This window comes from Rhodnius prolixus, unplaced genomic scaffold (genome assembly GCF_049639745.1).
Source record: "Rhodnius prolixus isolate KJV_2025 unplaced genomic scaffold, Rpr scaffold_7, whole genome shotgun sequence".
NCBI classification, from domain to species: Eukaryota; Metazoa; Arthropoda; class Insecta; order Hemiptera; family Reduviidae; genus Rhodnius; species Rhodnius prolixus.
The window spans coordinates 3,884,841-3,911,888 of record NW_027411582.1 but is presented as its reverse complement, the minus strand read 5'-3'; the positions used below and the strand labels follow the sequence as shown (position 1 = coordinate 3,911,888).

The window sequence follows — 27,048 nt, the reverse complement described above, 5'->3', positions numbered from 1 at the left end:
CTGTAAAACTTTAATAAGCTTATTTAAATTAATTTTATCTAAATAATTAAAAAACGAATATTAAAAACATAAAATAAAAATTGAAAGGAATATAGAAATAAAAATAATATTTTAATAAATAATTAGATATTTTTAATTATAACAGTTAAAAAGGTTATAGTGTTACCTTATAGAAATTTAAAATGGATTCTAGTGATTCCTGTTTAGTTTTTTTTAAGTTAATATCCCTAATGGTTGCAGAAAAAATATAATATTTAACTCGAGTGTAAAGTATTTTCCTCACACTCGGCAATTTGCACTTGTACTCGCCTCGCTTCGCTCGCTCGTGAGGATAAGTACTACTTTCCACACTTGTTAAATAAATAACTATTTAGCTACATTCCCTTAATTTTATTTAGTGGATTAGTTCGTTCATTCTAGTGCTCCGTTATTTCATTCAGAAGCGAATCTTGGTAGAGTTTTTCTACCCAAGACAAATGTGATCTCGAGGAGATCCTGGGCTTGGATGAAGCTACAGCCCTTAAATTTTCACTTGCTGTGAGTTTCTTACTGATCAAAAAAAAAACAAAAACTCCGGAAGTCAATGACCTCAGATGCGAATGTTGCCAACTGTCAAAAAGAATTATTTACGTGTTTTGCAGTTTGTATTTTGGCGTATTTTAGATTGTTCGTATCTGTTTTGAAATTCAAACTATAACTAGTAGTTCTGTGTTCCGGAAATAGAAAAGGTGATCTATTTTTTTTTTTCTTAAGAGATTTCGGGAAAACTGCGTATGTTAGGATCTTGAAAGGAAGTCGCGTATGTGTACCAATCAGATTTCTTTCTCTTTAATATGACTATAGAGGTCGACAGAAGACAATAATGTCTAGGACAAATTAAAGGAAAAGGGAGTAGAGTCATTGATGGAACAGAACAATTGAAGGTATTTAGGGTTTTGTGCCTTTGTACCGGAAAGAAGGGAAGGAAGTCGATGTATGTGAGTGTGAGATAGATTTTCTAGTGCTTCACGTATTGCATTGTGTCAGCAATGTATATGTATTGTCAACAAGGGCTGGTCGATAGTTTTGAATAAGGGAATCGTGTGTAGTAGATAGGGGGCGGCCCCTTGTTGTCATTGACAAAACAAAAATAAAAAATCCAAAAGCGGAAGTTTGAAGACTGTCCCGCTCGCCAAGGGATGATGAAACGTCATCATCATACCCAGACCTCGGAATAAAACAAAACCACTCCAGTCAGACATACCAACCAACCTTCTCAGTTCCGCAATCTATGCGGCGGGGCCATGGTATTAGAATGTTTATTGAAAAGGCTTCGGCCTTGATTAACTACTTAATCGGTTTGCTAAATCCTCGTTCCGCTTCCCGTTTTTGGCTTCTCTATTTTGTCTCGGTTAACGCTGCGAATTTCATGAACAAATTAGTTTTTTTGGAGGGGGGAAATGATTGTAATTGTGAAACCAAAAAAAAATCTGAAGTATTTAATATTCAAATTATTAGAAACAAATACGATCGCCCAGATTCTGGAAACTAACTTGTCCCATGGGATTCCTTGAGCTCAAAAAAACCCCACATTTATAGCGCTATCTTCCTGATTTCCCAGTTAATCGTTCATTTTCCTGGAAAAAAACCTTTCAAATTAAATCCTATATTCTACTCGAAATTCTCATATAAACACGTGTGTTTTTATTGCCAACTGTTTCTTGAAAATGAATTTTTCCCTTTTTCAAAAGCAGGGTTGCCAATAGAGAGATTTTTTGATGACTCTCTAACCTGTGAATTCTATGTATCGTAGTTTTAGCCACTATTTACTGTTAAAATCTTAAAAACAAGACCCAGACAATTAAAAATTATCCTAAAAATAAGAAAACAACAATTAAATACGAAACAGCTGCTTAAGAACTTTTATGAATACAATATTTCAAGAAAATCATAAAATTATTTCAAGAAAATCTTAAATAAAAAGAAAATCGATACAATAAAGAGGCACGTCCGGTTAATTTTTTTTTCAAAAACCTTATTCGGTACTTCCTCTATTATTGTGGGGAAAACTGAAAATTCCCCCTTTTTTCAAGAATTTCTCAATTGCTTTCTTTCCCGCGGGATTCTCTCCTCAAGTTATTTATAAATCTAACAAAATTAAACCTTGAAACGATTAACAAGAGTTTTAAGACTCAATTAAAGGAGCTTAAAACTAAAGAAGCACGCTCGTGCTTGTTTAGAAAGAGGCTGATCACTGAAATGAGATTAGCATTTTGTACCCATACTTATGGCTTTGCGACATACATAACACTGTGAAATCAACCCATTTCCGGTGTCTAGTAATTTCTCTGCATATAATTAAACATTCAAGGTTACCGTTTTCTTTTGTATTGTACTGTATTTATTTCAAAAAAAAGACGGCCTCATAACAAGAATTTGACAAGTTGTTAGTTTGTTCGGTTCTTAAGACGCTAATTTCAAAATCAAATATCACATAACTACTACTGCTATAATGATGAAATTTTGTACAATTACACAGCTAAAGATTCTCTATATTTGAGTAAAATCTCGTTTAATTGTATCCGTTTTGAAGCGAGAAAAATCGATTTGAAATTTTGGTATTTTGTTCGGTTTTTAAGACACAAAATTCAACTTCAAATATCTCATGAACTACTACCGCTATAACGATTAAATTTGGGACAATTACACAGCTAAACATTCTCTATATTTGAATAAAATCTCGTTTAATTGTATCCGTTTTGAAGCGAGAAAAATCGATTTGAAATTTTGGTAGTTTGTTTGGTTTTTTAAGACGCAAAATTCAACTTCAAATATCTCATAAACTACTACTGCGGTCATGATGAAATTTTGTACAAATATACAGCTAAAGAAACTCTATATTTGAATAAAATCTCGTTTAATTGTATCCGTTTTGAAGCGAGAAAAATGGATTTTTGAAATTTTGGTAGTTTGTTTGGTTTTTAAGACGCAAAATTCAACTTCAGATATCTCATAAACTACTACTGCGGTAATGATGAAATTTTGTACAATTATACAGCTGAAGATTCTCTATATTTGAGTAAAATCTTGTTAAATTGTGTCCGTTTTTAATCGAGAAAAATAGATTTGAAATTTTGGTAGTTTGTTTGGTTTTTAAGACACAAAATTCAACTTCAAATACCTCATAAACTACTACTGCTATAATGATGAAATTTTGTACAATTATACAGCTGAAGATTCTCTACATTTGAGTAAAATCTCGTTTAATTGTGCCCATTTTGAAGCGTGAAAAATGGAAGTGAAATTTTGGTAGTTTGTTCGGTTTTTGAGACGCAAAATTCAATTTCAAATATCTCATAAACTACTATTATTCTTTTAATCGATATATCGATCTGATTTAAATTGATAGTGTTATTAATATAAAGGTTTATATTAATCCGTCAATATCTTGGTGTATTGCTGGTTTAGTAAATCTCTTCTATCGCCTTTGTTAACGAGAATATATCGGCCGAAATCACTTATTAAGCTAATTTTGTATCCGGGTGTTTTATCTGCGCGTAACATTTCTCATTTCTTTGTAATAATATATTTTAGGGGGTAATTACATCACATTGCCTAATGACGTATGTATTTAAATAAAAAATTATTTATCTGATTAGGTATTTAATATATTTATTAATTTGTTTATTCCGCCTTTAAGGAACAACCTGATCAAGTCAGTCTAGAATTAGGGGATCGTTTTTAGAAATTAATTTACGACTAACCACCTGCCTTGTTTTCGAGCCTTTTTTTCTTTTGTATTGGTTGTAGCCGGCAGTGACGCAGGCAGTAAACTACGGCTCAGGTCATTCGAGATTACAATCGATCTTAATTGCGTACTGTTACAGTTGCGCGCTGATGCGAACTGATTTTCTGTATATTTTACAATCTAATAGCTTGACTAATACAATCGGCCGCCTATCGCAGCATCACGATTTGTGTAGTTATCGATTTATTTGCTTTAATTTCGTGTGCACCTTCCTCGAAGTAAACGTCTTTGCAAATTATTATTTTAGGCTACTGGATAAAACGTTTATAATACGATAGTACTGGAAACAGGAAAATACGTTTGCGTAGTATACGTCTGTAACACAGGGATCATTAAAATTTCGTAACCGGAAGTGACACTTTAATTTCTATTTTAGATCGAATTCTAATTTTTAAGAATATTTTATTTCGTTACGGAAGTGTCTATAAGAGGAAGTCATTTGAGGGTACTCACCAGATTTACTTTTTTTTGACCACTTGTGTAAAAATCTACTGAGATACGTATATTCTTTCTTTCTTTTTTATTCTGTAAGAGTTAATAGATTTACTTCCGGCATTACAACGCCCTTGTATTCCCACAGCCTTCCGTATTAATGAAGCTAATCCGTTATCTTGATCGTCTGTGTGTACTGGAAAGTTTTTTTTCTTAATGAATAACCTTACACTTTGACCACACGTCCGCATTTCCGTTTCGTTTGTTTTGTTGTTGTTAGTGTCCATTCTTTTTATAAGCATTTGTTTAAACTGTTAATTAATGTTACGATATTAGTATTTTGTACACATCTACACAAATTACCTAGCAGTTTTATTTCTTGTTTTGTAATTTTTGAAACCGGAAATACAAAAAAAAAAAGAAAAATTAATAGAAGTACGCTAAAAGGAAGTAATAAATTATTGTTTGGATATATTTTATTTTCATTTTATATTTTTTGACATTAATGGTGATGTCATTTAGTTGTTTTTTGCTTTTTGGCAAGTTTTTTGGGGGACTTCCGCTTGAGATTATTTTATTGTTTCAAATAAAGATCGTTAACTATAAAATAAGGGGTTCTATCATTTATGCAGATTGGTACGCATGTGTTACAAGCAGATGTCCTGGCGGGGGGCCCTCGCACATTCGTTTAACCTAAATTCAAAATTACTTGCTGCAGGTAACTTGCAAAGCAAAATTTATTGCGGGCGATTTTTGCGGGTTTTTGTAATTCCTTTCATCAGGTGACGTTACAAGTGAAATTTCTGCATCTATCTGCACTATTCCTGTGGACCCCCTCTTTATATAACATTAATTGGGTTTAAATGTTTAAGTTAAATTCCGAATTGTGGAGCAGCAGACTCTGATAACCATCTAACTAGAGCTGGTGTTCCTCAGGGCAGTGTCCTAGGTCCTCTTCTTTACTCCTTATATACAGCAGACACACCTCAACACCCAAATACCATCCACTCCACCTTTGCTGACGATACTGCAATCTCATCTCCTCATTCCGATCCTCTTATCGTGCTACACGAACTCTACAAACACACATCAACCATTTACAGGACTGGCTTACACAAATGGAGAATCAAAACCAACGTTACGAAGTCAAAGTTTTTAGTATTTACTCTCAGACGGAAAATCCTACCTCCTGAACCAAACTCCTATACCAACTGTGGACAAAGTACGCTACCTTGGACTGCACCTAGAAGCAAACGGTTGTCATGGAATCATCCCCCAGACTAGACTCGAAAAGGCAAGAAACTAACCAACGCTACAAAACTTCTCGCCAAGACTACTGGAAAAACGATCGAAACTTAACCTACATAACAAAAGGACTCTTATATCTACTGTTACTGCGACCTATTTGATAATACGGCCCATCGAAGTATGTGGAGATCGACTAAACCGTTGTAACTCACTACGCCTCCAGACATTACAGTCCAAAAATATTCAAAAATACTTCTTAACGCTTCCGTTCTATGTATCTAATCTCACTATCCATAATGACCTCTAAATCTCTTTCATTAAAGATCTTGCTAACACTCGTTTTCTCAAATTTCATTCCTCTACCGCAGCTCATCCTAATCCTTTAATAAGAACAACTATCTTCTTCCAGCCAATACCATGAGTTCGTGTTCACTTTATAAACTTTGTAAAATGTAAAATCTTAGTTTTAAAATGTTTTTTAAATAATTAAAAATTGCGTACATATTTTTCTCTTCAAAATTATTAATTAATTTACAAAGTTCTTCCTTTAGGATTATTATATTTGTGCCCAAATCTTCTAAATTAATTTACTTTTAAGCATTCAACTACCTCTGTAAGTACCAATTAAATTTGCTTGGATAGAGCTTACTCCATTACAATCCAGTCTCTTTAAGCAGATTTTTACATAGTTATCATTTAAGTTCTGTCACATGATAATTCTATTAAATTTTCTTTATCTTTTATCGGCAATGATGTAGCTTTTCCTAAATTTTCTTAATAGAAGGGGGTTTGAAATCCAATTATCATTTTGTTTTAGGGTTTTGGAAAAATACTCCAAGAAAGACAATTTTAATCCTGTTAAATGTGCTATTATATTTTCTCGTATATCTTGAGACAGACTAACCTTATTACAATACTTGTACAACTTTACAGTATAATATTATTAATTAAAATAATTTTTATGTATTATAGGAAAAATCATTTCTATGATAGTTTTATGATTTAAATTTTTTTTAATTTTTAATATCCGCCATTACTGATCATTTTTCGCGTACCACTGTTGGGAAACGCTGGACTAGACTATGAATCAATCACCACAAATAATTAACAGTAATTAGCTTAAAACTTTTACAGTAAAATGTAAGTAAACTAAATTCGTTCTTTCTATTAAGTTATTTGCTTTTTTTCCTTTGACAAAATCATCCGATTTGTATTTACACCCTTTTAACGCTTAAAAGTATTAAATCTGCAAGCTACTTAAAGATGTTAGCATTGTAGATGAAAAGTGTTAATCCCTCCTGCCATTATAGCTGGAGTAGCTACAAGAGCATTGAGCCTAAAAGTACATCCAGAGTACACCTTTCCCCTCTTTTAAAAGGGGTAAAAACCGCACAGCTTTAGGGAAAATCATTCATTTTACTCGTCTATTAGAGTGGAAAATATCTTCTCCATTTATGGATTTGGATTTTCCCTTTCACTATGTGCTTAATGTTTAAGTGGTTGGTCAAACCTATTTCCACGGGTAATTGGGTCAATGTGTTTTCCACACCAACCCTCTCTCTCCTACACTCACACAATGAAAAAGTGGGTTTTAAGTACACACACACAGAGCTTGCCTACAGTTTTGCGCAGTAATTTACTAGCAGATGTGGTTTCACTTACTTTTCCTAACTTTACAGAAAATTTGTTGTAAAATCCGTGTGCTTTGATTGGCTACAATTTTGTTACTTTTTTTTTTAAACATATATGTTAATTATTGCATTATCTTGGTCATTCTTGTTGATATTTCCAAATGGCATGCCTTTCAAATTATTTTCACAATTTCATTGGGCCACGTATTCAACTTATTCAACACAAAGATTTTTTTCCCCAGCCGGTATAACTTCCGTCTATACATTTAATGTGCTACTTGTGCTGGTCTGATGAACCCAATAATGTACGATTAATTCAATAAAATGGCACTAATAATTGTTGGATCAATATTATTACCCATAATTACAGTTGAACTCATATAATTTGGACATCTTTTAAACTCTAAACTGTAAAAGTAATTGCCTGTATCTTAGCTTTGCGGGTCTAGCCTATAACCGCCTAACATACTTTACTGTAAATTTCTCATATTAACCATTAAATAAAATCCAAGACTTAGAGATAGGGAATCGAACCCACTAAACCAACAATACATCATAGCTTTGCGGGTCTGGCCTATAACCGTCTAACATACTTTACTGTAAATTTCTCATATTAACCATTAAATAAAATCCAAGACTTAGAGTTAGGGAACCGAACCCACTAAACCAACAATACATCATAGCTTTGCGGGTCTAGCCTTTAACCGCCTAACATATTTTACTATAAATTTCTCATATTAACCATTAAATGCAATCCAAGACTTAGACTAAACCAAAAATACATCTTAACATTGCGGTTCTAGCCTATAACCGCCTAACATACTTTACTGTAAATTCCTCATATTAACCATTAAATAGAATCCAAGGCCTAGAGACCGGGAATCGAACCCACTAAACCAGCAATACATCTTAGCTTTGCGGGTCTAGCCTATAACCGCCTAACATATTTTACTATAAATTCCTCATATTAACCATTAAATGCAATCCAAGACTTAGACTAAACCAACAATACATCTTAGCATTGCGGTTCTAGCCTATAACCGCCTAACATACTTTACTGTAAATTTCTCATATTAACCATTAAATAGAATCCAAGGCCTAGAGACCGGGAATCGAACCCACTAAACCAGCAATACATCTTAGCTTTGCGGGTCTAGCCTATAACCGCCTAACATATTTTACTATAAATTCCTCATATTAACCATTAAATGCAATCCAAGACTTAGACTAAACCAACAATACATCTTAGCATTGCGGTTCTAGCCTATAACCGCCTAACATACTTTACTGTAAATTTCTCATATTAACCATTAAATAAAATCCAAGACTTAGAGATAGGGAATCGAACCCACTAAACCAACAATACATCTTAGCTTTGCTCGTCTAGCCTATACCCGCCTAACATACTTTACTATAAATTTCTCATATTAACCATTAAATAGAACCCAAGACTTAGAGATAGGGAATCGAACCCACTAAACCAGCAATACATCTTAGCTTTGCGGGTCTAGCCTTTAACCGCCTAACATACTTTACTATAAATTTCTCATATTAACCATTAAATAAAATCCAAAACTTAGAGATAGGGAATCGAACCCACTAAACCAGCAATACATCTTAGCTTTGCGGGTCTAGCCTATAACCGCCTAACATATTTTACTATAAATTCCTCATATTAACCATTAAATGCAATCCAAGACTTAGACTAAACCAACAATACATCTTAGCATTGCGGTTCTAGCCTATAACCGCCTAACATACTTTACTGTAAATTTCTTTTATTAACCATTAAATAAAATCCAAGGCCTAGAGACTGAGAATCGAACCCACTAAACCAACAATACATCTTAGCTTTGCGGGTCTAGCCTCTTAACCGCTCGGCTACCGTGGCGCCTTATTTTGTATTTCTATATTTCGATTTATCTCATCGAAGGATTGACTATAATTTTTTTTTTTTGTAAACTAAGCTATCAAAGTTACCTAACCAGAAATATCATTTTGATGTGGAATTTTTCCTCTTTTTTTTCCAAAATGGCTTCTACAATTTTCTCCAAATTTTATATTTTCATTTCATTTATATATCTATTACATTAATTTGAATAATTTTTCTAAAAGAAATCGTTTTTTTTGGGGGGGCGGGGCAGTTCTGGGACAAATGGTGATTAGATTTTTCTCAAGTGTCTCCCATTGTTCTAATCAGCGCTTTTCCAAATTATAAAAAATAAATATATCTTGAAATTTATAGATTTAAATGAAAATGTATTACTTTGAACTTTCACATTCACAGACAGACACGTACACACCAATTTATAAAAACAAATTTTCTCGTAACATAACGTGTGTATTTCCGTTGGAAAACTGCAAATAGAAAATCTGTTTGATTACAGTATTTTCACTTACAACGAGTGAAGTCATATTTTAACATATTTATGGTAACAAATATCAATTTCCAGATTAATTTTTGGGACAAAGTATTTTTTCCAGGTGGAATGAGTGGTGGCGAGAAGGGCAGAGCAATGTGTTTTAGTTGATTTGAACTGGAGAGCAGATGTTCTCCCATTACTGGGTATGAGTGAATGGTAGTCGGCTAAGAAGATTTAGAACGATGTGTGCCCTTCTCGGCAACACCCAGAGTGGTTTGATTATAGTAGGCGTTGCGAGCACCTCCCTGTGGAGGGTTGCTAACTGAATAAGAGATTGTTGTTTTACAGCCCACTCACACTAACAAAAAAAAAAAAAAAAAGTAGAAATTACATCAACTAAACAAACTACTACTTCAACAACAACAACAACAACAAATGTTATGGTTACGTTTGAAGAAGGTTATATGCGACATGTACTATAAACTAACTGACAACCCTGTACACACACACACACAAAGCTAACCAACCCCCTCTGCCTTCCCCTCACCCTTTATAGTTTCTCTTCTTGCTCAAACAAAATAAATAGGAGTGGTGGTTACCACGTCAGGGGGGGGGGCGACGACAAGGTAACCGGACCAAGTTACTCTGTTACATTGTCCCCCTTATAAAACCTGCCTGTTCTGATTGGCTAATACTATTCCCCCACCACCACGCCTCAGAGACCACGCCTCTCTCACTGACAAAAGCAACCCCCCCACACCCCCACCCAACCAATCACCCTCCACACCAAATTTTCTTTCTTTTTCAACTGTTAAAAACATCTGAAAGACTTGCTATATTGTTAGCTTAAAGTTCTCCCTGGGTTATTAAGGCCAAATTTTTGTAACGGTTTCTTTCTTTTCCCCTTCCCTCCGCGCCAAAAGCTACTCATCAGATTAAAGCTTAATTCAAGCTTTTTGATGATTAATTGTCGCTTAAACGGTAAAAAAAAAAATCTGATGTAAACACTTAAACGACAATTCCTCATCGAAGTTTACGTAATTAATTTTAATTTTTTCCCGAAGCTTACAATTTTCACTTGACTTTATAATATTAAACAAGTTTTCTTTAAAGTTACCTTTTTGGGGGGGGGGGGAAATTGCTTCAAAAAAGAAAAAAAAATACAAAACTTTGTCCAATGAAATGGCACACACTTCCTGTCAGCCAAATTTGCTTCAAATTTCTACATATTTAATTCTAATGATAAAACAGGCATTTCCGGCGTTTTTTTTTTTTAGTTATGCTGACGTCACCATCCACAGACAGACAAACAAAAACAAGCACACCAATTAAAAAAATTTTTCAAATTTTCAAAACGGATGAAAATAGTCAACATTTTTTTAACACTTATTGCTTTAAAATTTAAACATTAGAATAGAATAGAATAAACAGTATTTAACAATTGAAAGTATATACATATGTACATAAGGAGTTCCAGTATAAATACTATAACCTCCAGCTAATTACATAAATTGTTACTGAATATAAAAGTATAAAAGTAAGTAATGAGGGGAAAAACAATGAAAAACCCTCAGCCTCTGAGGAAAATTTTACTTCAGGGAGTCCCTAACTCTCCTGTGTGCCTGTGCATCGTGTCCAAACTATAGTCTCCTATTAGTGACTTCATTCACACTTACTGAAGAAACCAAATAGAGAGGTACTTGTTTTAGTGTTCTACATAATCGCATGTTAAGTCTTAAATTTAAACATTTTCTTAAAACTAAGGGCCCCCCAAGTTAGCGGTTAGTAGGTTAGCGGCCCGACAAAGCTGAGATGCATTACGGGTCTGAGGGGCTCGATTTCCCTGGATTTAGGCCTTAGATTACTTATAATTAAGATTTTAAATCTTGGCTTTCCAAAGGCTAAGCTTACTACCCAATAGGATGAAAAAAATAACTGCCAGTTTCAGTCATTATAAACTTTATTTTGCCGGAGCTCTTTCGACCCTAGGGACTAGGTCATCTTCAGGGCTGTGGAACATATTTACAGTATGTTAACAATTAATTATATTACAATGAATATGTATAATGTAACGAAAATTTACAAAAATATTTACCTAATTTACAATTTACTGTTTTACATCATTAGAGGGTTGGTGTGTCTTCTGTCTTGTCTGTTCATGGACTGAATGTGATCGTTCTGAGTGTGAATGAATGAATGAATATGCTTTATTTACATAAAAAAAAGAAACTTTTACAAATTAAATTACAAAATAAACTTATTAAACTCAAAATTATATTTCTTAAAGAATATAAAGCAATCTGACAATGGTTGAAAACAAACGTCTGCCAGGAATTTGACCTTTCTTTGTTTTTTCCTAAATGAACATATTTATTTTGTTTAATTATATACAATCCAGTTCAACACATACACTCACATACAAACACACACACCAACGTACACTCAATAATTGAACTGCTCTACCAACCAATTTCTGTACGCTAAAGCATTTCTTGTATACATAATATATATACGATACTACTATTGTGTTTAGTTGTAAGGAAGTCAGTGTTGCAAATTTCTCAAGTCATCACACTTTTGATTTCCCCAAACACAAAGATACTTAAATCAGTAACCAACACACCAAAAAGGAAAACTACTAGAAATGATATAAATATCTAAGACAGAAAATAGTCTAAATTTCAAAACTGACACCAACAATTTAAACAACATATGCACCAACTTTTACTACAAAAATACTTGTGACAATTGGCGACACTGACTTCCACACAACCTAACACATATCACACACAGACCGATCACACTCAGTCCATGAACAGACAAGACAGAAGACACACCAACTATCTAATGATGTAAAACAGTATACTGTAAATTAGGTAAATATTTTTGTAAATTTTCGTTACATTATACATTATACGTACATATTCATTGTAATATAATTAATTGGTAATATAATTGTTACCACACTGTAAATATGTTCCACAGCCCTGAAGATGACCTAGTCTCTAGGTCGAAAGCTCGCGGCATAATAAAGTTTATAATGACTGAAACTGGCAGTTATTTCTTTCATCCTATTGAAACTATGATTCAGTCACCAAAAACTCACCTGTAGGACTTAAAGGTGGCGGATGCACTCTAGCCCAGGCTGCTGCGGCTACAGCTGCAGCAGAATACCATGGTTTGTCCAGTGTAGACGCATTAGAACCATGGTGGCTAGGAAATAACAACGGCAAGGCTCCAAGTTGTCCCATTAGGCCTAACCTGTAAACAACGACAAAAAATGTAGCAATCGTTGAAAATTTGTGCTTTCAGCAAGAATTATCTTTTTAAAAAACACACAAAATGGGACTGTACTTGAGATTTAAGTAAAAATAAATTGAAACGTTCAGTGGTAAATACATATATTTCTTTATGTTCATAAGATTGTAGCAAAAAGAAAAAAAAAACACAGTTTGGGTAGTTGTGCGCATGCGTATGAATGTTCAAATGGTGAGCGGAAAGAGGTAGTACAAAGTGCGATAAAAGTTTATCTTGCTTCCGGTTTTTAGCGTGCATGTGTGTGTGTGTGTGTTCCAAGGACGTTCAGTTTGATGTATATATCGAAGATAAAGTGTTCATAGCCAAGGAGGTAGGTACGTACGGTACAATCTTGCTCCCTTAAGGTGTTCATCTTCCAGAAAGTAGAAGTTAGTAACACTCAAGGGAAGTTTAGAGCAAAGCAGAAGGGAAAAACGTTTCTTAGGAAAAAGAGATTTTTTTTTCTCAAATCGTTTACTTCTACAACATATAAAAGAACTCCTTCTTAGCGTACACACACAAATACATAAAACCATCGAAGTGCACGATTCAGAGAAAAAAAAACTTGGCAATGTAGAAGAGCCAGGCGGAAGTGGAAGAAAAGATTGAGATGTAGCTAAGGGAAATCCTCCAGGGATCCCAGCAGCTTTCCCAGCTTGAAATGGCTTCCCCCCTTCCAACTTCAGCGGGCTAAAATGGGAGAGTACAAGTTAAGAAGCTGCTACGTTTGTAGTAAGTAAGTAAGTAAGTCTGTGCGGGCGCGCCAAGACGTCGACAAACGAGTAAGCACTTAGATACAACGAGCTGAGCAGCAACAAAAAAAAATATATAAGAACCTCCCTACCAACAGTTTGCCGCCGGAAGTACTGCAAGAATCGATGCATGCTTATTCTAGTTTGGTTTTTATTCAAGTATTTCCTGCGTCCTTTCTTGACGGTTTACACACAATTTAGAACTTAAGGTGGATTCTGTAGATTCTGTAGCCAATAGAACGTAATGTCCTTTGTATAGATACAGAGAGCAGTTGATAACCTGGCTTGCAAGCCTGAGGAGACAACTTTGAAGGCACAGTACATGCTTCACAAGTTGAGGATAAGTTAAGGAATAAGTTTGATCCTTTACATGAAAGATATTTATCACTTAAATATGTGGCAGGAGGTTTCCAATTTTTTTTTTGGTAATTAAACGCAACTCTCCCAAAATTACCAAATAATTATTAAATCTTCTTGTTTGTAAAATTAAAAAATTAATTTTTAGCCATTTTGTGTATGCTTGAGAACATCTAAAGCTCTTAACATTTGATTTTTCTTAGAATAATCACTCGGAAAAACGACTTATTTCCCGATATTAAGAAAAAATACTAGCTTTACTGCTTTGGCAATATTTTTAATAGAAAGGGAATGAAAAAATACATAAAAATGACCTATCGCGAGCTCTTCTTTCTCTTTGATAACAAGTTAAAAAATTTGAAATATGATTAATAAATATCCAGATTTTGAAATGGCCTAGCACCTTTAATTTTGAAGATATCGAATTGTGGTTTCCGGTATCTTTCATAACTTTTTATACACTTTAAAACTGTGTATATGAAAATGGGGGTCAACTGCAAACCCTCACTTTTGTGGGCAGTAATCTAAAATCAAGTCACATATTCTGAAACTGCAGGTGGCGAGCAACAAATTTTCTCTCTACCATTTTTTGCTTAGATTAACCGTTTAAGCATGAAATGCATTTGAGCCGTCTTAAAATGAACACCCTGTATATATCGAAAATTTAGGATTGGTCGTTCTACTTTCAATTATGGGCGTACTAAAGATAAGATTAGTTAACAAAAGAGCCGTATTGGCTAGATGCATCAATGTTATTATTTCATTAAATTATTGAATTATTAATTGGCTAAAGTTGGCACAACTGCTGATAGGGAGGAAGTCGTTGTGGTTTAAATATTTAAAGCACTTTATGAGGCAGTGTTTCAGGAGTGGAGTTTACTATGTGCCTAACATTAAGTTGGTAGGCTGGAAAACTGGATGTCTTGGTGCAGAATGGTGGGTGTCTTGGTCGGAAGGGAAACTTCCTTAAGGGAGTTTGGCTCTTCCTAGGGACAGAAGAAGAGAGAGAGAGGGTGTGCGAGAGGCAGCATCGAAAGGGCGCAGAATCGTGCCATCCCTAGGGAGTCTTCTAGTACATAAACACCAAGGTAGGAGACTTCCCTCCTTCACTCCTTCTCCCGGACCAAAAGAGGGAGAGTAGAGGAGGTAGGTGGCTCTCCTTTGCTTTGTTAACTGTTTGTGAATAATTAAACACATCCACCTGCAGGAGCTGCAGAGGAGTAGAGTGACGTCATACCCGTTGGTTGTGAGCAGCTTACGTTGGTACTTCTCCACAGTTTCCGTATGTCTGTTTGTTCCTGGCTCCTCCTATCCTCCTGGCTACACCTTAATGGAGGTCAATGAGCGTGCCACCATGATGGCATCGTGCTCTTTAATTAGTTAGTCAACTTTCACTCCAAAGAGCACCACTTTTTGGCTCACCTTCTACCCTCTAACATCGCCAAGAGTAACAACCAACTTGATGACTTCATCTTCAAGCTGACAGAGTGAGATAGACAGGGGAACTTAAGGCTTTTCTGGTGAAGCTCCTGTACAACGTGACACCATGGATGTCCAGCAGTTTATTTTGAAGTACTATCTTCACTTTAAAAGAGTCTGGGGTGAAACATTACCAAGTTATTAAATTAGGATTTTGTCCCGAAGAGGTAGTTGATTTCCAATAAGGGTGGGGGATAGATCTTCAATAGTTTTGAGCGAGAGGGAGATTAGACTACCCTTTCTATTCGTGCATTGTCAAGCATTGCCATCTATAGTAGTAATCGCCTATTTTTTCAGGCGGGGTCCAACTACCAATTAGGTGTCGTGGACGGAGGCAACTAGCAAACTTTACTATAAATTTCTCATATTAACCATTAAATAAAATCCAAGGCCTAAACCAGGAGAATCGAACCCACTAAACCAACAATACATCTTAGCTTTGCGAGTCTAGCCTATAACCGCCTAACATACTTTACTGTAAATTTCCCATATTAACCATTAAATAAAATCCAAGACTTTGAGATAGGGAATCGAACCCACTAAACCAACAATACCATATAAGCATTGCGGGTCTAGCCTATAACCGCCTAACTTACTTTACTATAAATTTCTCATATTAACCATTAAATAAAATACAAGACTTAGAAATAGGGAATCGAACCCACTAAACCAACAATACATCTAAGCATTGCGGGTCTAGCCTATAACCGCCTAACTTACTTTACTATAAATTTCTCATATTAACCATTAAATAAAATCCAAGACCTAGAGATAGGGAATCGAACCCACTAAACCAACAATACATCTTAGCTTTGCGGGTCTAGCCTATAACCGCCTAACTTACTTTACTATTTTCTCATATTAACCATTAAATAAAATACAAGACTTAGAAATAGGGAATCAAACCCACTAAACCAACAATACATCTAAGCATTGCGGGTCTAGCCTATAACCGCCTAACTTACTTTACTATAAATTTCTCATATTAACCATTAAATAAAATCCAAGACCTAGAGATAGGGAATCGAACCCACTAAACCAACAATACATCTTAGCTTTTCGGGTCTAGCCTATAACCACCTAACTTACTTTACTATTTTCTCATATTAACCATTAAATAAAATACAAGACTTAGGAATAGGGAATCGAACCCACTAAGCCAACAATACATCTTAACATTGCGGGTCTAGCCTATAACCGCCTAACTTACTTTACTATAAATTTCTCATATTAACCATTAAATAAAATCCAAGGCCTAAATCCGGGAATCGTACCACAATACATATTAGCTTCGCAGGTCTCGCCTCTAACCGCTCGGCTACCGTGGCGCCCGCATTGCCACCTATATATATATATATATTTTTTTTTTTTTAGTAAAATCACAAGAAAAGACTAAAATTTCCCAATTTGCTGAAGATCGACTAAGCCGGAAGTGGCACTTTTTGCCGATTAGGCGAATATCTGCCGAAATTAGGCGCTGGGACGAAATTTGGGCACTTTACCCTACCAATTTTACAAATCATAATGTTGGTGAGAATTAACATTGTGGTGGGGGTCCAATATTCGAGTCTGGGGAGTATATTAATGGGTTCGATGGCAGTAACAGAAAGTCATGAGAGTGGTAACTCCAGATCTTTTTTTTGCAGTCTCTAGCTCTGTTAATCCATTTTCTACATCAATTTAAAATCGGATTATTTTCTTGTTAACTTTTAAAGTTTTTTTTTTGTTGTAGCAAAAATTCGACTTTATTTTTTATATAATTTTTTTTTTTTAATAAATTATTTGTATAAAGAAGTTTTACGTTGAAGACTGATTAAAAAAAATAAATTTATAAAGAGGAGATTGAATGCTAGAGCAATGTTTTTGCGTTAGAAAGCAAAAGATATAAAGTTTTTTTTAAAATAAATAAATAAAACAAAGTTTAAAGTAAACTTTTTAATTAAAACTTAATATAATCTTTGTACATAAATATATGTATATAAGTGGCCGTGGTTTTGAGCAACTCAGTCGGGTGGGCGGCAGTGAATCTCAGGAGCAGTGCCGATTCTGTGAGCAACTTTTTATCTTCTCTCCATTTTCCTCTGTGAATTCGGTGATTTTTTTTCTATTTCCTTTTTATGAACCGGATTTCCTTCGGCATTATTACATATTTAATGATATAATCTTTTTTGGGGGGAGTGAGGGGTTGGGAAATCCGCCCTGAAATGATTTTTCCTCCCCCACCGCTTTGGCGCGGAAAAAAACAATTTTCTTTTTTCAAACTTAGCACTAAGTCTCCACTCTCGCGGGAACTTCATATCATATTTTTTTACTTTACTTAGATTGAGAAGTAAGTTTTCCGATTGAATTTCCCTGCCCTTAACCAGTTAAGCGCGGGAATTTAGTTTTAAAAAAAAAACCTCCCACAAAGTGTGCGGAATTAAAATCAGAAAAATGACGTGTACGTATGTACGTCGAACGCAAAACAACCAAGAAAGTTTACAACATCCGTAATATACTCACTGCAAGCGACTTTTTCTACAATCTGTGGGGGGCTTACAGATTACCAGAGCATTCTGTGCTCATTTCAAAAAAATCTTGCACCGCTTCAAGTATGCATTGCACATAGTTAACTAGAGGCGCAAGAGCTTTTACAAGGAAGAGAAAAGAGCTTTCTGTGCAAAATGAAATCATGCTATGAACCTCTATCTAAAAGGTAAAAAACGGGCATTGCACAAGGGTTTTGAGAGCTTTTATCGTGTCCGTAATTCCCCCAATCTCTAATGCGGAGTCCAAACATGTATCAACCACTTGGTCATTTGGCTGACACCCACCGCAGTTCTATTGGGTACGTTAAAGGAAACATCCCCACCAAATAATATTCTTATTTGTATTTTATTAAAATTTCGAGTTTTTTTTTATAGTTAATGGCAATTTTATATTTTTCACAACGAGTATACACGTAATAGAGATTTGGGTTTGACGTGTATACACGTCAACAGCGCTTAACTGGTTAAGCAACCCTCAAAAGTATTCGTAAAGCCCAAACAAGCGTTAGTACGTATTTACGGTTTAATAAAGCCTTGGGTATTACAGTAAGAGGTAGTCGTGTGAGTGTTCTAGATAGATTATTTTTATAAAACAGGAAGTTAGAGAGCTAACTCAAGGTTAATGAAATGCAGTTTTAATTAATTAAATCAACAAGGGTAATCTACGAAAGCTTAAATCTACAATTTTAGTTTAAGCTCAATTAAGCTTTACCTTATTGAAACTTAGCTTAATAGGATGAAAAAAATAACTGCCAGTTTCAGTCATGATATATTCATTTATTATGCCGAGCTTTCGACCTAGGGACTAGGTCCATCTTCAGGGCTAATTGACAATGTAATATTTTTACTTCATTAATGGGAGTTGGTGTGACTTCTGTCTTGTCTGTTCATGGACCTAGAGCAGCGTTTCCCAACCTTTTTTGGCTCGCCGCGTACCACTTGGTAGTATACGGTGTATACACGTCAAACACGCTTAACTTGTAAAACCAGGAAGAAGTGGTGATATCCTAGCACGTATGGATAATTTACGTGAATTTTTATAGGGCTTACAGTATTTCGTTAGAACTCGTCTTTGGCCAATCACTATAGTTCTAAAAGTGGAAATCACCTTTTTTTTCCCTTCGCAAACCTGGACTATTTTTTTTTGTTTTCTTTTTTTGGCATCGGCTTCCGCCATACAGCCAGCCTCGCCTAGGTGCTTATCACTAGAATATCCCTCACTCTCCATTCTTACTTATAAATACATTCCCTTCACACATTCATCCCTCTACTATATACAACTATTTATATAAACTACAACTAATGGATGGATCAGTACTCTATATTCCTGCCATCCTTATAGCTTAACCTAAATTAAAATCACCGTAATCCTTCTGTAATCATTTTCTTGCATTCATTCTATAACTTTTAAATAAATTCATATTTCATTGCTAGCTCTACTATCGGCTTAAGCACATAGATGTTGCTGGAGAATACTATGTCTTCGTAGCGAAATGGTGCATCTAAATACCTGTATATGTCGTCAAACATTCGTTTCCTTTCTACCACATAACGTGGACATATCATTATTATATGTTTGAAATTCTCTTCCTCATTGCAATCTACGCAAAGAGGAGAGAGGACCTTTTTGTTGATCCTGGTGAAGATACGATCCGCACACCGCGTGTAGTTCGCTCTCAGCCTGCTTATTGTCGCAAACAATCCATTTATTAGTGACAGTTCCCCTTAAACCATGTGGTTGTCTAGGTAACTGATCCTGGACTTAGACTGGAAACCAAAATTTTGAGTCTACAAAGTGAAAGTGACCAAAACCTCTGTCCCAAAAAAAGAAATAAACCGGAAGCTCTATTTAACAACGTTTAAATACTGGGGAAAAACAATTTATTTTAAAATGCTGTCAGTTTAAAATTTCCATTGTTTTCCTTCTTTATATATATATATATATATATATATATATATATATATATATATATATATAAAGAAGGAAAACAATGGAAATTTTGAAATATATATATATATATATTTCAAATAAATTGTGTTCAATCATCTTTTCTTTAGTGTCCGTCCATTAATTGAGCTTTTTTAAAAGCTTCCTTTTGTGTAAAGATATCGAGATAATAAAGCTCGTTGGTGCTTTTCTTCTTCCTTTTATGTACTTCCTGTTACTGTGTGTGTGTGTGTGTGTGCGTGGTAATTGTGCAGATTTCCGGTTTTGAGTTTTTTTTTCTACCGGAAATGCCCGTTTGGGGATTAGAAAAAGTGATTTGCCGTTGTACCGGGAGTGCTATTTTAATGAATCAATTTTTGAGATTTCCTCAACAATATTCTTCTTTAAGCTTGATTTGTAATCTTTATTTAAAAACAGTTTTTCAGGAACAGTTCGATTTAGGGCTTAGGATGCTTAGACGCCTCTAAAGTGTCATTACTGTGCCATTGTACTGTATTTACCACCTCTATAGTATTAATAAGAATCAAATATGAGACTGAATTTCTGAATTTGAAGAGAAAGTCAGAAGTGGCATTTTTCCGAGTATAGTTTTTCCATATTTTGAGATTTCCTCTCGCAATCAGTTCCTAAGATTTCCATAAAACATCGTACAGTGTTTCAAAATATAAAAAAAAAAATCGCCTAGTATTTGAAACATTTATTGGGGGTGGTGGAACTCGATTAAGAACAATTCTGAGGGAGTGACAGGAAGTGGGTAAAAGCAGGGCCGGATTTAGATGAAAAGAGGCCCCTAGGCTATTCCCACTTATGAGGAGGCCCTTGCACCTCCCATTTTTAAGTTTGTAAATTACATGAGAGATAATAAAATACATCACTACAGTGATACATCACTAAAAATGTGTTTTAGTGTTCTCTTGTTTTACAATAGTGTAATTTTAATTTTGCTAACAATTTTGAATGTAGGCCCCTCTTGGATCTTGAGGCCCTAGGCTGAAGCCTAGTTAGCCTATAGGAAAATCCGGCCCTGGGTAGAAGTGGCCCTGTATAGGTGCTAATTTCCCTGTAATGTGTCTGTTCTATCTCTTGTAATAACTACTCGATAAGGAGGGTTAAATGTTTCGTTAAAATTGAGAGTTTGAAGGGTAATATTCCTCAACCCCCCCCCCCCGGGAAGTTCCGCTTCAATTCAATGGATACTTCCACTTCCTGGAAATAGGCTCCTAGGTTTACTCTGTAAACTAAGCAAAATCTCTGTAATGTAGGGGTAAAGTGCCCAAATTTCGTCCCCCTTAAGTATATTGAATTTTATTGTAAAATAAAAACTAATAATAACTTCGACAAAATCTCTATGGTTTCCTTGAAGATTCAGTTATTATATTAATGGCTATCACTATAGAAACAGCACATGAATGAACTGGCGTTTTGTTGAAGAATTTCAAAATAAAAGACAATACGTGACATGACCTAAGCAACATCAATATTTTAACGAACCTTTAAAAGACTTGAATACGTTTTGAAACACTACCAAACAACTTATTATGACTAAAAATATAATACTTCAAAAACTCGGCTTGACATGAACCGCGTACCCCGAAGTTGACGTTTCCAAACGATTACTGCTGCCTCAATGTACGAGCTTTCTTAAAATTGCCATTAGTGTGCAACAGTAATTTTCTTCCTGGAAAATCTTCCTAAATAATGGCTCCTGTAAACTGAGCGTCGCTGAAAAATCTCTGTAATGTATTTCAGTGTAATTATACAGTTTTTACAAACCATTGAAAACTTTGTAAAGTAATTTCAAAAAAACACAATTAATCTACAATCTTTTACAGGAAACAATATTTTTTCCTCCCCGGAAATCGACTCTTGGAGTATATCTGTGTGTGACGGATATGATTACAACTAATGTCTCTATAAAATAAAAATAATTTAGTACAGTGTTTTGTAGTCTCTTCACAGAATTAGACAGAATCAGCTGTGCGCATCTGTTTATTACGTAGTAACTCCGGAGTTAATATCCGGTTGGTTAACCTTATACAAAATACTATGGTTCTAAAACCTGAACGTACGTGTGTGCGTCACTGAAGAAATCGGGCCGCCTCTGTTCAATAGCAGAGGTTTTTTTGTTCAGTTTAGGAACAATGTTGTGTAGAACGTAAATAGGGTGCCGGAACGCACAAACTTTCTGTCAGCCCTTCATACGTATATTATATACTACTACTCCCAGGGCTGCCAACCTATGATTGTTATGAAGAATTTTTTTTGGTGTGGCTGGCGTCGTGCCAGTACCCAGAGAATTAGTACAACCCCGGTCAGCTGTGAGAGGGGGAAGGTTACACTTGGGTGGATTATGTATCCAAAGAAGGATGCGCTTTAATCTCTAATCTTTACTGCTTTTTATTCAAGTACGAATTTTTTTTTTTTAGTTGGCCACCCTGGGTATGGCAGGATGGGACGATGTGGATAGTGATTAAGCCAGAGGATTTGGGGTGATCACAGAGAGTTTGCTGTGGAAATTTCAGGAATCAGGGGTGTGGATTAACTTCATTTACATACGGGAATATTGAGATCATGATGGAGGGTGCGGTTGGGAGATACATAGAATGGGCTCGTTAACGATTCGGCGGAGGACTTTAGACTGAAAAGATTGGATAGGTTGGATGTTGGATGGTTTTAGCGGTGCCCCCACAATTCTGCTCTCCATATGTCCACCATATTGGTCAGTAATAGTGTTTTGTAAAATGTAAGTTTGTTTTGTACGTCACTGAAAAATAGACGAGAAGTATTAAACCAATAATTAAATTGGCAGTTGTCCCCGAAAACAGATAAGAATCGGGTTACTGTTCACGTATACTTGTGTTTTTTTTTTATTGGTTGTAAAATTTTGATGTATAGGACACGCCCATGTAGTAATGGCACCCATTTTCCCAATTGAAAAGCGCCATTTTGAAAATTTTGAAAACAACTAAAAAAGATTCTCAAGTGTGTCCAGAGATTTCTTCACTCGATTCTTTGAACAAAGTAAAGTAGTGACGTTAAAACAGCGCCGGAAAGAGAGTTGAACAAAGCTAGAGACAGACAGAGAGAGAGAGAGAGAGAGAGAGAGAGAGAGAGAGCTAATTGAATAAATTTGATCATAATGGCTGTGGATTGAAAGAAAAAACAGTTTATGCGAGAAAAAAAGGTGGTACGGCGGGAGAAATTAAGCGCGATATTATTGGAAGATCTTCCTGTTTCTGTAAGAATAAATAATTCAATGATTTTTTTAAAAAAACGTTCAAGAAAATAAGGATCGACCATTCCCTGGCGAGATGAACAACAAACTCCCAGGCTAGCCACCCTGTACTCCTCAATTATGTACATTTAAACTAAGTTGGAACATGCCGCCCTCCAACTTAGCATTAATCATATTTAATTTAAACTTCTCTAAAACTAATCAAGCATTAACATCTGGTTAAACGCTAAAATTAACCATTTATTTATCAAGTGGTTGCGCAAAATTCCGGAAAACATTAAAATCGCTTAATTAATGCTTATATCTACTAAAGCTCGACAGAAAACTGTAATGTATTGAAATTAAACTTTAAGCTTTGTAACTCCTAGATGTGTGTCAACCTGGGGGGGGGGGGTCTAAATTTGATCTATTTTTTTTTCTATAATTTCGGCCAATTAGAGAAAAGCGAACAGGAAATAGCATGCCTTTCAAATTATTTTTACAATTTCATTGGGCCACGTATTCAACTTATTCAACACAAAATTTTTTTTTCCCAGCCGGTATAACTTCCGTGTATACATTTAATGTGCTTCTTGTGCTGGGTTGATGAACCCAATATGGTAGGATTAATTCAATAAAATAGCATTAATAATTGTTGGATCAATATTAATACCCATAATTACAGTTTTAACGCATATAATTTGGACATCTTTTGAACTCTAAAATGTAAAAGTAATTGCCTATATCTTAGCTTTACGGGTCTAGCCAAACCCGCCTAACATACTTGACTATAAATTTCTCATATTAACCATTAAATAAAATGCAAGACTTAGAGATAGGAAATCGAACCCACTAAACCAACAATACATCTTAGCTTTGCGGGTCTAGCCTATAACCGCCTAACATACTTTACTATAAATTCCTCATATTAACCATTAAATAAAATACAAGGCCTAGAGATAGGGAATAGAACCCACTAAACCAACAATACACCTTAGCGTTGCGGGTCTAGCCTATAACCGCCTAACATACTTTACTATAAATTTCTCTTATTAACCATTAAATAAAATGCAAGACTTAGAGATAGGAAATCGAACCCACTAAACCAACAATACATCTTAGCTTTGCGGGTCTAGCCAAACCCGCCTAACATACTTTACTATAAATTTCTCATATTAACCATTAAATAAAATACAAGGCCTAGAGATAGGGAATCGAACCCACTAAACCAACAATACATCTTAGCTTTGCGGGTCTAGCCTATACCCGCCTAACATACTTTACTATAAATTTCTCTTATTAACCATTAAATAAAATACAAGGCCTAGAGATAGGGAATAGAACCCACTAAACCAACAATACACCTTAGCGTTGCGGGTCTAGCCTATAACCGCTCGGCTACCGTGGCGCCTAACTCTAAAATGTTCTCCATTGTCTAGCAACTTGGTAGTGATTATTTTCTATTTTAATATCAGCCAATTTATAGCCTAATTCTAAAAGTCTATTTTCAAAAGAAATAAAATAATAAAAGCCGTGATAAAAAAACTATTGGATAGATTCGACCAATAACAGCGCTAGAGTCACCAATAACTCAAGGCGTAGAATTTTCATCTTTGTATACAGCGATAAATGCTGTTCATTTTATTGCGCATAATATCGCGATCCATTCAGGGTTACATCTGAAAAATGGGAGTCTATATTAAGATTAATAATTACACCAGTTAGAAGCTTTTGGAAGCCATAATTTGGACGAAAAACTGCCTAACTTATTCATAGCTAATCATAATTAGAGTACTTAACTTTATCTAAATAAAGCAGCAAGTTTAAATCAGTAATTTTAAGTGAATTCATAAATAATTAATTTAATGAATTAATATTTTAATGAATTAATAAAAAACTAATTACCATTTAATATAAAGGAATTTTCCACTTAATTACGGAGTTGTTTTATTTTTGAATAATTAATAAATTTGTGATTAAAAATTTAAAAAAGCTGTAATGAAGAGGTGGCCAGAAGTATTTAGGAGGCACTGCTTTAATTAGAGCTACTTTTCGCGGCGGGGAAAAGAGAGATAATTTAAAAATGTATCATGAAAATATATATTCTCGATGTTAGTTTTTCGCTGGATCTACTTCATCTTTTCAGGTGTTTAAGGTGGACGTGAAAATGCAACCAAGAATTTTATTTTACTTTTGATTTTCAAAGCAGGAAATTTTGTTCAAAGCTAACTTTTTATCCAATCCCCAAAAAAGAACATCTACATAAAATTCCGAATCGAATGACGCCTCATTCATGAAAATTGGTCCGCGCGTTTAGGCGCTACGTTGTTTACAAAAAAAGGTACATGAAGAACAAGAACAACAAGATCAAGAACATTATCTGAAAATGCCGTTTTTGCCCATTTTCCGCAACGTATTTCTCGAAATCTATTCAATCTATGTTGTTGCAAAAAAATAACAGTTATAAAGGAGTGTTTGCTCTATATTTTAAAGAAAATTTGGGAATTTTATCTTTTGTAGAAAAAGAGTAAAAAATTGTCAAAGTTGGGTGTTTTTCAACGTTACGCTTTTTCGTGCAGTTTTTGACGATCAACCCTTATACAACTGGTCCTACCGGACAGTTTTAATCCATTCCCTCGAAGAAGTGTTGTGTCCTGTGGGTTGTTCACTGGATGATAGCCATTGTGAAACCTCTCCACTAATTTTCCGGGGGATAAAACAAATGAAACCAAAATGAGCACATAGTGTACATAGTTTAAGAAAAATCGAAACTAATTTTCCGAAAAAATAAAAGTTCAGCCATTTATTTTTGGCAAACTTTCCACCCAGGGACTGAAGTTCAGCTTCAGGGCTTAAGCTTATTAACAATTATTACTTCTTTTACATTGTTAAGGTTCAAGGGTTAGCCTGTTTAGGTACTCAGTATGAATGCACACTTAAAATTACTCATTTAAACTTGCTGCTTAATTTAAATAAATTTAAGTACCCTAATTATTATGAATAAGTTATGAATAAGTTAGGCAGTTTCTCGGTCCATATTATGATTTGTGAAAGCTTCTAGCTGGTGTAATTATTAATCGTATCATAGACTCTCATTTAAGGCGCCAGGTAGCCGAGCGGTTATAGGCTAGACCCGCAAAGCTAAGATGTATTGTTGGTTTAGTGGGTTCGATTCCCTATCTCTAAGTCTTGGATTTTATTTAATGGTTAATATGAGAAATTTACAGTAAAGTATGTTAGGCGGTTATAGGCTAGACCCGCAATGCTAAGATGTATTGTTGGTTTAGTGGGTTCGATTCCCTATCTCTAAGCCTTGGATTTTATTTAATGGTTAATATGAGAAATTTATAGTAAAGTATGTTTGTTAGTCACCTCCGTCCACTGTCACCTAATTTAGGTAGTTGGATTTAAGCCCCGCCTGAAAAAATAGGCGATACTTTTTTTTTACTTTAGACTCTCATTTTTTTAGACACGCCAACCACAACCTTTGATGGTAATAATGTAAAACAAGTAATAATTGTAAGCAAGCATAAGCCCGGAAGATGACCTAGTTCGTAGGTCGAAAATTTGGCAGGAAATAAATAAAATATGACTGAAATTGGTAATATAATTTCTTCCTTTTTGAATTAATGAATGGAAGTGAAAGTTTGGAAGCTGATTGGTTAAACAAAAAAAAGTGGTAAATGTTTGTAGAGCTTTTTAGGACAACTGCCAGGTGAGTGGCGCTGCTGTTGACACTAAATATATCTACACTTCAGAATTGTTTGGTTGCTAACGAGAGTCAGACGGCGGAAAGTACTGGCTAGAAATGGTCCTTAAGGAAGCGAGACGGTCCTTTAGGGCACATTTAGCCCACCAAGAGATAAGCAACCAAAACATAGTGTGGAGAGTATCACTCACACGCAGTTACCATAGTAACTCACTGAGCCTTGAGTCTGTGTGCGTATTTGTAAGAGATCGACAAACCCTTGTGTGGAGACACCCTTAGGCAGTCCTGTTGTACCTTCTTCCC

General features: G+C 35.0%; 1 protein-coding gene across 1 annotated transcript in view; it reads right to left on the bottom strand.

Annotated features, from left to right (window-relative positions):
• The window catches only part of LOC141446764 (uncharacterized), a 49,440-nt gene that overhangs the window by 7,130 nt on the left and 15,262 nt on the right, over positions 1-27,048 (bottom strand). The window contains exon 2 of the mRNA XM_074113496.1: positions 12,568-12,722. Within this exon, the coding sequence (XP_073969597.1) occupies positions 12,568-12,722 (155 nt within the window). The remainder of the gene's footprint in view (positions 1-12,567; positions 12,723-27,048) is intronic.